This window comes from Natator depressus, chromosome 6, assembly GCF_965152275.1.
Source record: "Natator depressus isolate rNatDep1 chromosome 6, rNatDep2.hap1, whole genome shotgun sequence".
Taxonomy (NCBI): domain Eukaryota; kingdom Metazoa; phylum Chordata; order Testudines; family Cheloniidae; genus Natator; species Natator depressus.
The window spans coordinates 120,463,713-120,478,893 of record NC_134239.1 but is presented as its reverse complement, the minus strand read 5'-3'; the positions used below and the strand labels follow the sequence as shown (position 1 = coordinate 120,478,893).

General features: G+C 46.3%; 1 protein-coding gene across 3 annotated transcripts in view; it reads right to left on the bottom strand.

Annotated features, from left to right (window-relative positions):
* Positions 1 to 15,181, bottom strand: part of ARMH4 (armadillo like helical domain containing 4) — a 117,751-nt gene that overhangs the window by 80,649 nt on the left and 21,921 nt on the right. For all 3 annotated transcript variants that reach the window (XM_074956436.1, XM_074956435.1, XM_074956438.1), the window contains exons 2-4: positions 10,158 to 11,610; positions 6,777 to 7,025; positions 4,599 to 4,829 (exon numbers count right to left, since the gene is read on the bottom strand). In XM_074956436.1, coding sequence (XP_074812537.1) covers positions 4,599 to 4,829; positions 6,777 to 7,025; positions 10,158 to 11,595 — 1,918 coding nt within the window. In that variant the 5' untranslated portion in view covers positions 11,596 to 11,610. The remainder of the gene's footprint in view (positions 1 to 4,598; positions 4,830 to 6,776; positions 7,026 to 10,157; positions 11,611 to 15,181) is intronic.

The following is a 15,181-nucleotide window of genomic DNA, read 5'->3' as shown; positions in this document are numbered from 1 at the left end:
AAAACATCAAACTTGGCATGTGTGTAGTCCTCATTGAGGAATGTACATTTGGCTAAACTTGAAAAATACCAGCTACAGAACAGAGATGGCATGAATGAGTGAAGCAGAACAGCATGCACCAATGTACAGGTGCATTCCATTATAATCCTGCACAGCAGTGCATAGCCCAGGTATTGGGCTGTATGCTGGCCTGCTCCAGGGAGCACGGGCAAGAGTTGGGGGAGAAGTACTTGCCTCCTCTGTCTGTAGAGCCACTCTGCATACAGCGCTACAGCTCTGAGGCTGCCTGGGGCATGCTCCCTCTGCAGGGGGAAAGATGGGAAGATCTGCATAGTAGAGGATACTCTAGTCCCATTCCTATACATTCCACCCATACCTGCCCCCTTTGTGCTGGTATGCAGGGGAACCCCTAGGATGCTGAGCTCTGTACCAGGCCTCGGGATCCTCTCCCCTCTTGCACAGTGGAATTGTATCCGTTTTCCTGCCAGGGGAGCCCCCACTGTCAGAGGGGCAGTATTTGCACCTTAGTGGAGCTATGAAAGATGCATGTCCCTTCCTGTTTTAAAAGCAGGTCTGAGAAGTGGCCCAGCGCATCTGGCAGCATGTTGGCTAAACCCCCAACCCTGCACATTTCTCACGGTGTCAGAGCCACAAGGCACAGTGCATTGAGCGGGCATCCAGGACCACAGCATGTGAAATCTGAACTGTATGTGCGCTGCAAAGAGCCACATTCAGTTGCAGTGTTCCCTTTACTCTGGTACCTACCACGAATCTTACGTGGCAGGAAGCAAGCTTGCACTTGGGCCCTCAACCTGCCGGAACCTATAGTAGTGCCTGGCAGCACTAGGGACCAGCAGAAAGCCTCAAACCAGCAAGGAAGAGTGAGGGGTGGGGACGGAGGCAACCAGAGCTCTGGAGGGAACACGACCAGCACCCAAGTCCTGTTCTGCCTGCAAGGTCCTCCTGCTGGAACCTGCGGCAATTCCTCTGGGCACTTCCTCTGGGCACTGTGGGAAGCCTCAAGCCAGCAGGGAAGGGTAAGGAGCCAGGGTTGCGGGGGAGGCACAGGCCAGGGGCTCCATTTGGGGGAGATCAGGAAGCTGTACGTCCAGGGCGCAGGCGCTGGCTGCGGAGAGCTTTGTCCTGAGGGCTGGCGGTGCTAAAATGAGCCCCCAGCAGCCAGGCCCAGTAAGAAGCTGCAGAGGGGGATGAAGGGGAAGCCTGTGCTGCCCCCACTGCCCAGGGGGTGGGAGAGCAGGGCTGGCTGTGGGGCAGAGAAGGGAAGACCCTAAAATCCCTTCCCCCAAGGAAGCATAGAGACAGTAGGGAGGGGAGCCTGGGAGGGGATGGAAGGGGTTTCCCTCAGGGGCTGAGGCTCCTTACAGGGGATGGGTGTAGGGGCTCATGCCGGGAGAGGCAGGGGCTCCTGCTATCCCGGGTTTCTAACTTGGTTTGGTTGTTAACTCAAATTCTTGAAAGCTAATAGGCCCTCAACCCACTGTGATATTTGCCTGTGTGTTCCATCTGTATGTGTATTACTGAAACGTCACTTTAAAAATACTTATTCTTTTCAATCCAATACAGTGTAAAAAGACTTCCAAAAAAAGAAAGTTTCAGCTTGCCCAAGGACAAAAATGTAGTGGAGTTTGTAGCTCACTCAGCACAAAGAAAATTTAGAAAAAAACATTGTTCAGCTGTGTGCTCGATAGTGCACAGTCCCATACCGGACACTGGCGTTTTCTTTTCAGAGCAAGGAAACTAAACTGAAGCCATTAATTCACTGCTGGGGCTCTGATTTTGCACAAACATCAAGATATTCAACGTTATGCTTCCCATATTGGCTATAACTCAGTGAAGTTGCATATACAGGGTCCCACTGAAGTTAGGGACAAAACTCTCATTAATTCCAACGGGTGCAAGTTCAGGCCCATACCATATAATAGATGAAATCCTACTCCCCTTATTAACACGGCTAGTCCTAGCGACATCAATGGGATTCCTGGTGTGAGCGAGCAAAGGATCTGAGGATCTGACCCACAGCAAAGCAAAACACTACCTATGCCTTACTTGCTGTGAGAATCAGGATGAAATCCTGCCCCCTTGGAAGTCAATGGACATTTTACCACTGACTCTAAGGAAGTCAGGGATTACATCTCATAGGTGGAAATTTCCTGACTCCTATGCTTGTGAACTCACAGCCATACCACAGCTTTTGGCATTTCACAGAATTATTTAATGTGCCACTTAACCATTGCACTAGGCACCTGCACCACATTTATGAAAATACAAGCTGGTCCAACGTCTACAATTAAAACCCGACTGACTCTCCCTCCAGCCCAGCAGAGTCCTGAGAAATGAGATAATGGCACGCCGAAGGTCAACAAATTCATTCGTTGCCTTGAAAACAGGGCTGAGTTTTAAAATGGCCATTAACATCCCTGACACTGACACGCTGTGCTATGATTCATAGCACTTCAGCCTCTCCCCTCCATCGCCATCCATATGCAGTTTATTTTTAAACTGCCTGTTTTTTATATTAACGTGCTGCTTGTCTGTAGTTTGCTCTCCTCCACTGGGCACGGGGCAAAGCCCAGCCTCTGCTTCTGTCGCTCAGTTCTGCAAAGTGCTAAGCACCCTCCTCAACTCCCATTGACTTCAATGACACTGGAAGGTGCGCAGCCACTAACTAGCATGCTCAGCATGTTGCAGGATGGAGCCTCAGATGACCTTGCATGAGGCAGCCTACTGACTGGAGGATGGCTGGGGGGTCCTTTTCCTTTAAACTTTTTTTTTTCTTGCAGAGAAAAGGGTGTATCCCTAGTTGGAATGAATGCATTTCAGGACCTTAGTACCTCATTCAGTTATAAGAACAGAGACAGGTCTCGGGTTGTTTAAGGGGAACAGGCGGGAGCCCAATAGAAAGGGTTTCTCTTACAGCAGAAAACAGGCTCATTTATCCCTGTGCAGACAGAGTGAAGGATCCGAGTGCAGTTAAACACCCTCCCACAGGACAAAAATTCTATAACTTCAAGAGACCCCCAACTTTTAAAGAGTCTGGAAATGAGTCGTTCCAGATCCACTTTGAACCTTCATCCCCTAACCACACCCTGCCTACTCTAAACCCACTCACTTTCCCCTAAATACTCCACCCCTTAACCTTCCCCCAAACCCTTGTTCTTTTTCCTAAGCTCCACTCCCCCCCACGCTACACTTTGTATTGCCAAAAGAACAGGCCAGATTCCCTTGGAGGTAAACAGGAGATGGGAGACGGGATGGTAGTAGGGAAAACAAAAACACGCTTGAAAGCTGGGGGTTGGGAAGAAGGTCAAGGGAAGGGATGGATCATGATAGCGTAGAACATGGGAAGGAAAAGGGCTGAAGGAGACAAAAGGAAGGAGATGTGGGAGACTGGAGTGAAGGAGAACAGCCTGGAGAGGGGAATGGTACATGCCCCCTGAATGGTGTCAGTCCTGTCTTTAAAGTAACGAGGGAAGTTCCTGGATTGAGAATGAGAGACAGGGAGGGAGGTTCCAAGAGAGGTCCGGGGACTTAATCAGAGCTGAAGGGACAATGATGGCACAGTCACAATGTTTCATCCAGCAGAGCTTAGCACAGCAAGAGCAGAGATAGCAAAGGGGAGGGGAGATACAGGCCTGGGATTACGGGAGGCAGTCCAAACAGTGGGAGAGGGGAGCCAAGGGTGTGAGGGTAGAGGAAAGGCAGAGATCAAGGAATCAAAAAGGAAGGATGGAGAGCGGCAGAGGAGCAGGAGTGGCTGGTAGAATGGATGCCATGGAAGGGGCGAGGGTGAGCAATGCTGGAGGCGATCATAAGGGGTGGGCTCAGAGGAAGGGCAGCAGTGCTTCATTTGTGCCAGGGCTGAGCCCTGGCATCTCTAGGCTCAGCAGTTCATAGCCGCGGCACCTCTGGGCTTGCCGCACCAGTTATGAAAGTAAAAAAATTGCTTGAGCCCCTTTCATTACAAATTAAGCACTGAAGGGCAGCACTCGCTCTTCAAGATTTAACTAGTTTCTCGTTGCACCAATATGGATCTTTTAAAATGCCGCCCTCTCCCCGAACTGTGAGGCACCCAGCGCTCAAGATGGTCTCTTTCTCCTTACGCTGTTCAGGAGCGTTAATAGCATCTCTTTGTGGAAGACACTGGGTTTCAATATGGGGGGGGGGTGTCTCAAATTGCTTGAATATAGCTTTAAATACATTTTTATGGTCACTGTGTTGTTCGTGCGAGACAAAGGCACCAAAATGAGCCTTTGTACCATTGGTTATCATTACCAATAACAAGCGCTACTGGGATTTAGTGGAATGTTCCTCCACCTCAAGTTTTTCCAGCATACAGTTCTATCCAAATCAATAATTATGCTCAGAGGCATGATGCACAGTGTTAATTGTCCACTGTGTCCCTGTGAAAGGGGGACACATTTTCCTGTTTCTCCTTATATGCACCTGTAAGAAATGTACATAGATCTGTCTCCCAGTCAAAATTACAAAAGTGAAGAAAAATCAAGTAGCACATCCTAACCCAGGTGCACCATCTCACACCAAACCAGCCTGCACACTAGCCTTCAGAGCATGTGTACCTTCCGACTCCAACCGGTCCAATCCGTAGGTGACAGCTGTGCTAATCCGCCTCACAGATGGAACGACAGTTCTCCTTACAGAAGATGCCATCAAAGCTGGAGTTGCCACGGTCGCAGTTCTGCTGGTCAGCTCCTCCACCTGCATTCTCATTCCAGCGAGGGTCTCTGAGGATTCGGGAAGAGCAGTGACTGCTTCCTCATCTGAGACAGTGACCAGGTCTGTTAAAACGACTGAAAATAGGAAGCATAAATACCCACCACGGTAATTATTGCAGACCAACCCTGCAGCATTAGTACCAGTAATTATTAAAGAATTCATTCTTAAAGGGAGGCTTAACTTTAAACAAAAAGGAATTATTAAATTCCGTTATCATTTATGCACAAAGCTCTCTTTGTATAATGGTGCAATGAATGAAACCAGTACTCCCCAAGGGACAGCTCTTTGAGTGTGGGAGATCTCCTGTAAGAAGCCTTCTGTTAGTTTTACTTTATGTTGCTTCTGGGGATGCCAGTCACTACACTGAGACAAGATCGGAGCACTTCAGAGGCACAAATAAAGTTATGAACCAGGAGACAGATCTAAATGTTTATTGCCCAGATAAAATATTAGGGATGATGAACTTATAATTAAACTCTAGCAGCAAATTAATTACAGTGGAACTCTTAGAAAGGAGTTATTTTTTTTTAGAAAAGGGACATTTTTTTCCAACTGAACAACCTCACTCTGACCCAAACGGCAGTTTTCACACTGTAGAGCACCAAAGCAAAAGGAGACTCCCAGGCTAGATTTGCCATTGATGGTGTTTCATTATAAGTGGTTTCTATTGTATTTATGCCTTAGCTGGATTTTTAGTTAGTTAGTTTTGCAGTACTAGCTTGGTGTGAAGGGGAACCTAGACCGCGCTCTTTGCAAGGGTGACAGAGTTTCTGATGCAGTGGGTGTGCACTCCCTGGCTGATGCCAGGAGGAATTCTGGCGGAGGTAGCAAGAAGTCCTCCTGCAGCTCTATACCACTCCCAGGGCATGCTTCTGGGGGAGCCAGAATCCAGCCCTAAAGGCTTTAGAAGGTCTATCAAAATCCCATCAAATGCCTGCCAGAGATAAAGATCTTTCATTAATTCCCCACAACAAAAGGCTAGTAATTAGTCTCACATCCCTTTGGGCTCAGTCCCAAGGAAGGAGAGACTGTAGCCATATTGTCCAAGGATGAGTTCCCAGCTGTGCTAGGGCAGGTGAGAGGCACATCCCTGCTCACTCTCCATCCTTCCCCACCCATTAGTTTGTGGGTGAGATTGTCAGGAGCAGAGTCCTTGCTCTTCCCCCTGCACCCAGAGCCACTACTGAGGTAGCACTAACACAGAAGACATGGGCAGTTCTTACATCCCTCTGGGCCCCTGTGTGGCTGCATTAGAGGTAGAAATAATCTGACACATCTGACTCCCATGAACTCCAACTCAGCTGCCTTTGATCTCCTTGCCCATAACGCTGCCAAGAGGCCTGCATCCCCTGACACATATAAGAGGAGTGATGGCTAGAGAAGCAAGGACACAAACCACTTAGGGAGTGGAAGACAAAAGCCAATGCCTCTGAAATGAACTGGCAACCAGGGAGGAGGACCAGGATTGGGTGCTCCCTGAACTCTCACTCACCAAAGCCAGCAGCCACCTTCTGCTCTAGCTGAAGTTTCTGGTGTCATTCTGCCCCCTCCCAAATCACCGTATTTAAACCTAGCTGTGGCTAAAGCATATTATAGGATGGTTGATTCTTGCTTGCGAGGAGAAGAAAAATCAGTTAGGTTAGAGAACCAGGTTTTAGTCTAGGTATCTACCAAGGTTAAAACCTGGTTCTCTAATATGATTTCAAGCAGGTTTTATTCCCCAGTCACAGTGGCAAGACAACATAGTTTGGCCATAGCCAGGTTACACAAACATTGTGATTTTTGTAGGGGAGCCAGGACCCCAGAACAACAGAACCAATCCATGGAGAGGAGGAGAATACACCACAAATAGTCAAGCAGGGCAAGCTTGTTTTGCAATGAAAATAGTGAACTGATAATGTGCAGCAGGAGGCATCTGAATTAAAGTTGTTTCTGGCACAGGAACAACAAGACCAGTAAGATTTTATTTATCCTAAAGAAAAAAGTAAAGCGTGTAGAGAAATGAAAGCAGAAAACCCTACCTTCGGCATCTAGGGTTTTTGCAACAGACAAATGGGTGGCAGTAAAGGAGACAGTAGTGGCTGAGTGTTCTGACTTTTTCGACAGCTGGGCTACATTAGAAACAGTCGGTATCAGGGTTGCCCCCTTGCTTTCTTCCTCTGTCACGCTTGCGTCACTTGTGGTCTCGTGTCCAGCACTATACGCTGGTGTCATGACTGGCAAGGTGGCATCAGTTTCTTGACTGGCTGTCATCGTCTCTTGAGTAACACCTATGGCAGTAACGTTTTTCAGCTTTGATTTTGAAAATTATCACCGACTTCTTGTATGTTAATTGTGGAACTCCCTATCCAAAAAAGTTTTAAGAAATTTAAAGCAAAAAGGAAGAGGTAAAGGAAATATTGAATGGGAGCAACTAACGGGGTTTTTTTTCCCTATCCTATAAGGGTCCAATTCTGCCACCCTTACTCCACATGGAGCGCCCTTCAGATAAATGCATCTAATAACTAAATAAGGCCTTGAGCCTGCAATGAGCTCTGTGAGGCGCTCAGAGCAGGACTGGAACCTAAAGCACTCTTCAGTGTGAATGAGGTTGGCAGAATCAGGCCCTAAGTGATTAGAAAAAAATCAATAATCAGCTTTCAAAAACGTATAAACCCCCCCACAATTCTGGAAGAAGTACCTTAAAACAAAACAAAACACATCACCACAGGTATTGTTTTTACACATTACTAACTCTATTATTTGAGATAATCCACAGAGCAGTAAACAAAAGGAACCGGTTTAGAGCAATAATTCACAGTGACTGTACAACGTAATGAAGTCTACGATTTTGTCACGGAGGTCGCGGAACTCACAGAATCCTTGACTTCCAGAGACCTCCGTGACTTCAGCCCACAGTGGCTCAGACCTCCCCGGGGGCCCCGCTGCCAGCAGCAGCTGGGAATTGCGGGGCAGGCAGCGGGGACCCCAGAGCTCCAAGCTGTCAGGGGCGGTGCAGGTACACCGCAGCTCCCGGCCACTGTGGGCAGTGGGGATACCCTGCAGCTCCCAGCCACGGCAGGTAGTGAGGCCACCAGGAGCTCTGAGCCGCTGCCAGTGGGGGGTACCCTACAGCTCCCAGCTGCTGCAGGTGGCAAGGGCGCCCTGGAGTTCTGAGCTGCAGCGGGGGGACCCTGTAGCTCCTGGCAACCACTGCTAGCTGGACCCCCTCACAGTTCCAAGCCGCTGTGGGCATGGGGGGCACCCCGCAGCTCCCAGCTGCTACAGGTAGCAGGGGTCCCTGGATCTCCTAGCCACGGGTGGCAGGGGACCCTGGAGGTCCGAGCCCCCACAGGTGGTAGGGGCCTTCTGAGCTCAGAGCCAGGGCCCCTGCAGCTGGTGTGGGCGCTGTGGGGACTCCACAGCTCCCCATTTTGTCACACATATTTTTAGAAACAGTCATGGTCAGGTCACAGGCTCCTGGGAATTTTTCTTTATTGCCCGTGACCTGTCGGTGACTTTTACTAAAAATATGCAAGACAAAATCTTAGCCTTAAATGTAATGGATTAACAAACTCCTATAAAAGCAGAATCAAAACACAAAAATTGTCTTTGTTTTGTTTTCCAGGCACAGAGGTGGGGTGTAGAGGTTTTTTTCACCTCTTGAGGTAGGAAGGACTTAGCACAATGTGGTTCTACCCCATGACTAGGGTTCCTAGGCACTACGGTAATACTAAGAAATAAAATAATAACAACAACAACAAATAATAGCAGCAGCATCCACTGTTCATTGCATGAAAAAGCGCCGTTGCACTGTCTCATGGAAGGAATCTGTTTTCTCTCTCATTTTCAGTTTTGTATGGTTTAAAATACTCTTCCACGTCAGTGGCACATTGCTTGTTCTGTCTAGTTCCTCTTGAATATAAATACTACAGCTGTGAGGAACTGCTATGCACAGAGCCAGGGAAGGCATAGACTACCTCTGTGCATACCTTGCCTATCCAGTTTACCCAATGTGACTCAATTCTAACCTATAACCAGAGCCTGGAGCTCTCTGCAAGCTCACATAAACTGCCTATGAATCTGAGCCAGATCACAGAATTCTGAGCTGTCTGCAAACTTCTTGAGCAGCAGCAATTGCTCCAGGATGAAGAGGCTGAAGGTCAACAACTCTTCCATTCCCACATCATCTAAGACAACATCAGTGGCTCCAGGCCCTCCGTTACCTGCTCTTGCTGTTCCAGTGGAATCATTGCACTGAGCCTTCAGATTCTCCAAAGTCACAGGCTGCAGCTAAAACTCACTACAGAAACAGATGTACCTGGCTTGAAGATGGTTCACTGTGTTCACACCCCTAGCACTTGAGTTTAAGTTTACAGCCATCACACAATTTAAAGACAGGTACGACCCTGGAAGCCAACTGGAGTTGCACTTGCTTACACCAGGGCTGAATTTGGTCCATAGACTGAGTGGCCCCAGTAGGAGCTCTGAGTTCCTACCTTATGGAACAGTGAATGCAGGAATACGCACACACACACAAAAGGGACAGTGTCAACTTGAATTTTTTACTAACAACCCCCCCCCCCCCAAGTTTTTGATAGTATATAAATGGTGTCCTGTGCACAGAAATTTTTAAAAGTCTCCTTAAAACAGTTTTTATATTTCTTTTTTCTTTCTCCTCCCCCAGTGATGGTTATAGAGAGAGCAAGTTCATCAGACACTTGGGCACAGCCTTAACCCCCATGTGTCTATCTGTTTCTGCCTTTTGAGCTTCAGCTTTGCTGCTTCTGTTACTGGTAAACATTTTGTCCCCAGGGCATGAGGTAGAGCATACATATCAGCTCAGTGCATGAGAGTGATCTCACTTCAGTGTGGGAGGCTTGAACTGATCATCAACAAAAGAGTGAAACTGGTTGAACATTAGGAAAAACTTCCTAACTGTCAGGGTGGTTCAGCACTGGAATAAATTGCCTAGGCAGGTTGTGGAATCTCCGTCATTGGAGATTTTTAAGAGCAGGTCAGACAAACACCTGTCAGGGATGGTTTAGATAATACTTAGCCCTGCCATGACTGCAGGGGATTGGACTAGATGACCTCCCTTTCAGTTCTATGATTCTATGATTATACACGAGGTGTTGTCAAAAACTCAAAATACACAGAAAAAGTATATTTAGTCATTTCATTCATTTCTAGCAATCTTAGCTGTTACTCATAGCTATAGCAGGCATAAAAATGTATAACAGCAGCCCTTTAAACATTTATACTGCAGATGCAGGTTAGCCTCTAGCTATAAATCAAAGCCATCTTTGTTCGCTTTTGTTCTTCGATTTTAAGGAGACAAATGAATAACAAAGGTGCTTCTCCCAATACCCATGTTGGAAGGCAAGCATAGGTTTTTATTTCGATGTGGGTAGGCAAGTTACCTTTTAATGAATTTCCCAGGGTAAGGAAGATATTCGATTTTGTGTCCGTCATAGTAACAGCCTCTGGCCATGACAAGGAGACACTTTTCCTATCATCCATTGTGACTGGTTCTGTATTTTCCTTTGTGTTTACAGCAGTCACTTCAGCTTCTGCCAAGGGACGTGTGAGATAAACAGAAGTTTGGCCAGTGGAAACTGTTGGCATCACCTCCCCCTGCACTGACACCTGTGCTGGCGCAGAATACACGTTTTTTTCTAGTTTCATGGTTGTTGCATGTGCAGAAGCTGTAAACGGCATGCCTCTTTTCACATCATCTTCATCATCCTCTCCTCCCGTTGCCCAAGGAGGTTCCGCTACCACATTGTTCTGTGTTTTCTCCTCATGCTTTGAGCCTCTTACCTGATTTATAGTTCCTAATTTTGTATCATCCCAATCATCACTCAGTACAGAGACAGCTGGAGCACCTGTGACAGCACTAGCTGCCACTCCTAAGCTTCCTTGCCTGCTGTCCGTTTTTGTTTCCAAATGTAGGGAGGCATCAGTGGATACAAATGTCTGTGTCGCAGTGAGGACAGAGGCACGGGCATCTGCCAACTGCAAAGGGCTCCCTACATTTGGCCCCAGTGTTCCAGGCTCAGAATCAGCTGTTTGATGAGCCAAAAGTAAAGGGCTTGTGGGGTAGTCACTCACCACTTCTAAGTTTGGGGTTCTGGGATGCAGAGTGGGCAATTCTTCATTATTAAACTGGGGTGTAGCTGAAAGGTCAGAACTACCAACTGCCTTCTTCCCTTCTTCTATAGCATCCATCCTAAAAAAGTGATTATCCAGGTCACTAATAAAACTATGTCCTGCCTCTGTGCTACCCCCTACTGTCGTTTTGAACACAGTACTACTGAGCACATCAGCCTCAATGTCCGGATTGAGAGTAGTCAATGCTGTAGTTAGCATGGCCTTTAATAGCCCATTTTCACTTGATTCTTTGCTTGGCCCAGTGGGACTGAACTCACTTTCATCTGCCACAACCATTGACACTGTAGGGGGATAAACATCGAGGCTCTTTCTGCCTATGAAAAGATTATCACTAAGACTTGCGTGTTGTGTTTCTCCTTCAGCAGTGAAGATCTTGTTTAATGAAGTCCCAGATGGCTCTGACGACAATCCAGATGGCTCTTCTGAGACAGCAACACTGGTTGATTGCTCAGAAGGGCCTAAGTTATTCTCCAAGCTTTGCATTCTCATCCTCTTGTCTTCTAACCCATTCCCTGCCAATGCAGTGTGTTGGACCTGTACTGCGTCTTTCTCCGGTTTCTGAAAGGTTAGACATTGCAGGCTGGTGGAGCTGAGCAGGATGCTGCACGTGACCATGCAAATGTGAAATCCTATTGATCTGCTCATATCGGAAGAAAGATGTGCACAGAAGTGTGCAGAGTTGATCATTTCAGAAAGTGAGTCCTAGGAAAAGAAAAACACAATATACGAATGAGTCACTTTTACGTGCTTCAAATTAACATATTAAATTAAGATAAATGCAGGTAAGTGGGTCACCTTGACAATGGGACAGGTTAATAGTCTCTAAGGTAATTTGTGGTGAGGATGCCAGTCAGGAACTGACACAACTTTTTTTCCATCCCTGCTATAAACACGACCTATTTCACTCATTCCTGCTGCATTCTGGGTTTCATTTTATTCCTGCGTGCTCTAGTACCTAGAGACATATACTCCTGAGTTCTCAGCTAGTTTTGACACTGACACGCTCAGCATACAATATATACCTATCTCACAGGGTGTGATGAAGGTTAACCAATTGGGCTCTGATCCCGCAAAGGACCGCAAGTATGTGTGTAATATTAAGCATGTCAATAACCCCACGTACTTCAGTGGAACTGTTCCCATGCTTAAAATTAGGCACATACTTACGTGCTTTGCTTGATCAGGCCTTAATGTATCACAACCACTTTGAAGATATAAAATGCTATCTAGGTGCTAAGTATCACTGTTCTCCCAGAAACAGGATACAGTGGTGAAATATACTCTGGATATCTGGTTACAAAATTTCCTGCAGACTAGCAGGCCACATGTCTATGTATGTATACACATGCCCACCATGCTGTGTGATAGAAGAGTAATCCTAATCTGACCTACTGAAATATAGAAATGTTATATATACAATAGGCAGAGCAGGTAGTGCTGCCAATTTTGAAGGTTGCCAGACACTTCCCTTTATCAGACCTGTATTCAGTCACTTATAACTTTGCCAAACTTTAACCATTTGGGCTGAAATTTGACATGCCAGGTGTCTGCCTCAAGATGAATTTTTGGGGAAAATTTCAGCCAAAATGGTTCTGCTGTTTCTGAGAATGATGGAAAAATGCATTGTTTTCCCCATGTTAAAAACATTCTGTTGCCTTTTTCTTTGAGAAACTCTAGCACTCTGAGGCTTTGGAGCAGGGACGTGAAATAGAGCAGGAATTGGCCTCTGTGTCAGGGATGTGCCTTGTGCTGGCCCCGTAAAAATCCACCCTAATTTGGCCAAGCTATAAGCCTTTGAAAAAAAATTGCAATTCGTATAAGCTCAGTAGAGACTCCTCGTATTTTAGCTGCTAAAATCTCCAAAGACTCGGTCCTCACTGAGCACGCTAGCCTCTCTCAGCTCCTATGGTTGACCAGACTGTACATGGTGGGACATCCCCACAGACGGAGTAAGCATGCTCCCTCCAACCCGGGGCTACAGGGGCAAAGCCAGGACCAGCTCTAGGTTTTTTGCCCCCCCAAGCAAAACATTTGCTGCCCCAAGCTCGGAGACCGCAACTGCCCAAGCCAAAAAAAAAGAAAAAGGGTGGCCAGAATGCCGCCCCTGGAATTGTGCCGCCCCAGGCACGTGCTCGCTTTGCTGGTGCCTAGAGCCGGTCCTGGGCAAAGCTGAACTTCCCCTGTAAAGGGTGATCCAGGCAGGGTTGCTGGAACAATTTTTATAGCAGGGGTGCTGATCATGGAAACCATGTATTTTGTGTCTGTTAATACCACTTCAAGCCAGGGGGTGAGGCAGCAACCCCAACATCCTTTGTTCCTGCACCACTGGCTCCAGGCCAGGATGGGGCCAGGGCCAGGCACTGGAACAGACAGCAGGGAACCTCTCTCTCCTGAGTTCTCAGTGAGCCTCTGCTGGCACCCAGGGAGCTCAGAAGAGAAAGGTGCCTGATTCAAATGCAAAGGGGACAAGAGGCAGCCTCAGAGTGGGGAGAAGAGTAGATTGGAAAAAGGAGGCTGGTGATACTTGGACTGGAAGTGGGCAGGGAGAGAAAGTGGAACTGGCGGGGCAAGGAGCCTGCAAGTGGGAGATGGGTGGAGGGGAGGCTGTGAATGGATAAGCAAGAAGGCTGGGGCCCTGTGGAAAAAATACTATATAGTCACGTAATTATCATAATGCAGGTTTCAGAGTAGCAGCCATGTTAGTCTGTATTCGCAAAAAGAAAAGGAGTACTTGTGGCACCTTAGAGACTAACCAATTTATTTGAGCATAAGCTTTCGTGAGCTACAGCTCCGATGAAGTGAGCTGTAGCTCACAAAAGCTTATGCTCAAATAAATTGGTTAGTCTCTAAGGTGCCACAAGTACTCCCTTTCTTTTTATCATAATGCATACACCCAAGGGGGCTGCATGAAGATTGCACAGACACCCCTAGCTCTTGCATTTCCTAACTTTTGAGTGATTGACTTTACAACCTTAATAATGTTCTTTTAACATAGTATTTTGTGGTTTTATATATTAAAAAATACAGACACACTTGTACATGTGTATATAAAATGGCTAGGCAGTTGGTGGCTGTGCTGAGATAGCTGATTATTATACTAGATTGGACTGTTATCTTATGTTCCCTCCTCTCTCTGTTGATGCATCCATCTATTGTGTATCATCACATATTAAGCTCTTAGGGGCAGGGACTGTATTTTTGTTTAGTATTTTTGTGTACAGTATAATAGAGCCCTGACTGGGGTTGATAGGTGCTACCACAAGGCAAATATACAATAACAGTACTCAGACTCCACCAAAGGGAAAAGTAAAAAAACCAGTTAAAAACTAGTTAAGGATTCTTAAGTGCATAGACCACTAACACAACCATTAAAAAGCCAGGAAATTACTAGTTAAATTCTCAGTCTATCTTTGCAATATACAACCATGATCGTCTTCTTCACTTTACATCACCTACATCCACCACCGCAAAACACACGCCTGTCCCTTCCTCCCACCCACACTCCTATAAGGATGTTTAAAACAATCAAGGAAAGTTAAGTGATTCTAAGGTCTAAAACATTCCTTGAAAGCCAGTGCTGACAACTATACAAGAGTAACCTTACAGATCTTACGGTATTCTGAAGCATGCATTTTTAATTTTAGAAAGGATACCACAATCCCCAGTATTGCCAACCCCCAACATCCAAAAATCATGAGATTGCCTTACAATTCATGAGGACTTTTTTAATAACAAATTTGGAGATCTTTTTATTTGCCTTCTGGTTTTTGAGCCTCTATGGTGCACTCACATCACATTTTCAAGCTTTTCTTTACACACATGAGGGCTAGAAACTTTTTTATTTTAATGAAACAACTTTGTTGAGGTTCTTAAGTATTCACATGACTCAGGAGCTAGTGCTTTAAGTGAAACATCAAATATCATGAGGTCTGTGATAAAAATCACAAGAATTGGCAACCCTGCTGAATCCTCACTTCTCTTTTCCCATCCTGCAACTTTCCTCACTGTCTGGACGGCAAAACACCTTTCCTGTTCAAAGCCTGAGGCTCGGGAATGTTCTAATCTAATCGCTAATCTAGCAATCTAATCCCTTAGTGTTTTCGAATGACTAAAAGATGCACAAAAGTATATTGTGTAAATTAAAAAATCAATAATGCCTAATGGCAGGTGTCTGCCTTTCTGCATGAATACAGATTATTTTCACCTCATTCCCCCCAGGGTTTGCCAGCTAAGATTACTTGGAGATTGTGGAACAGTCCTTTCAAAAGATTTT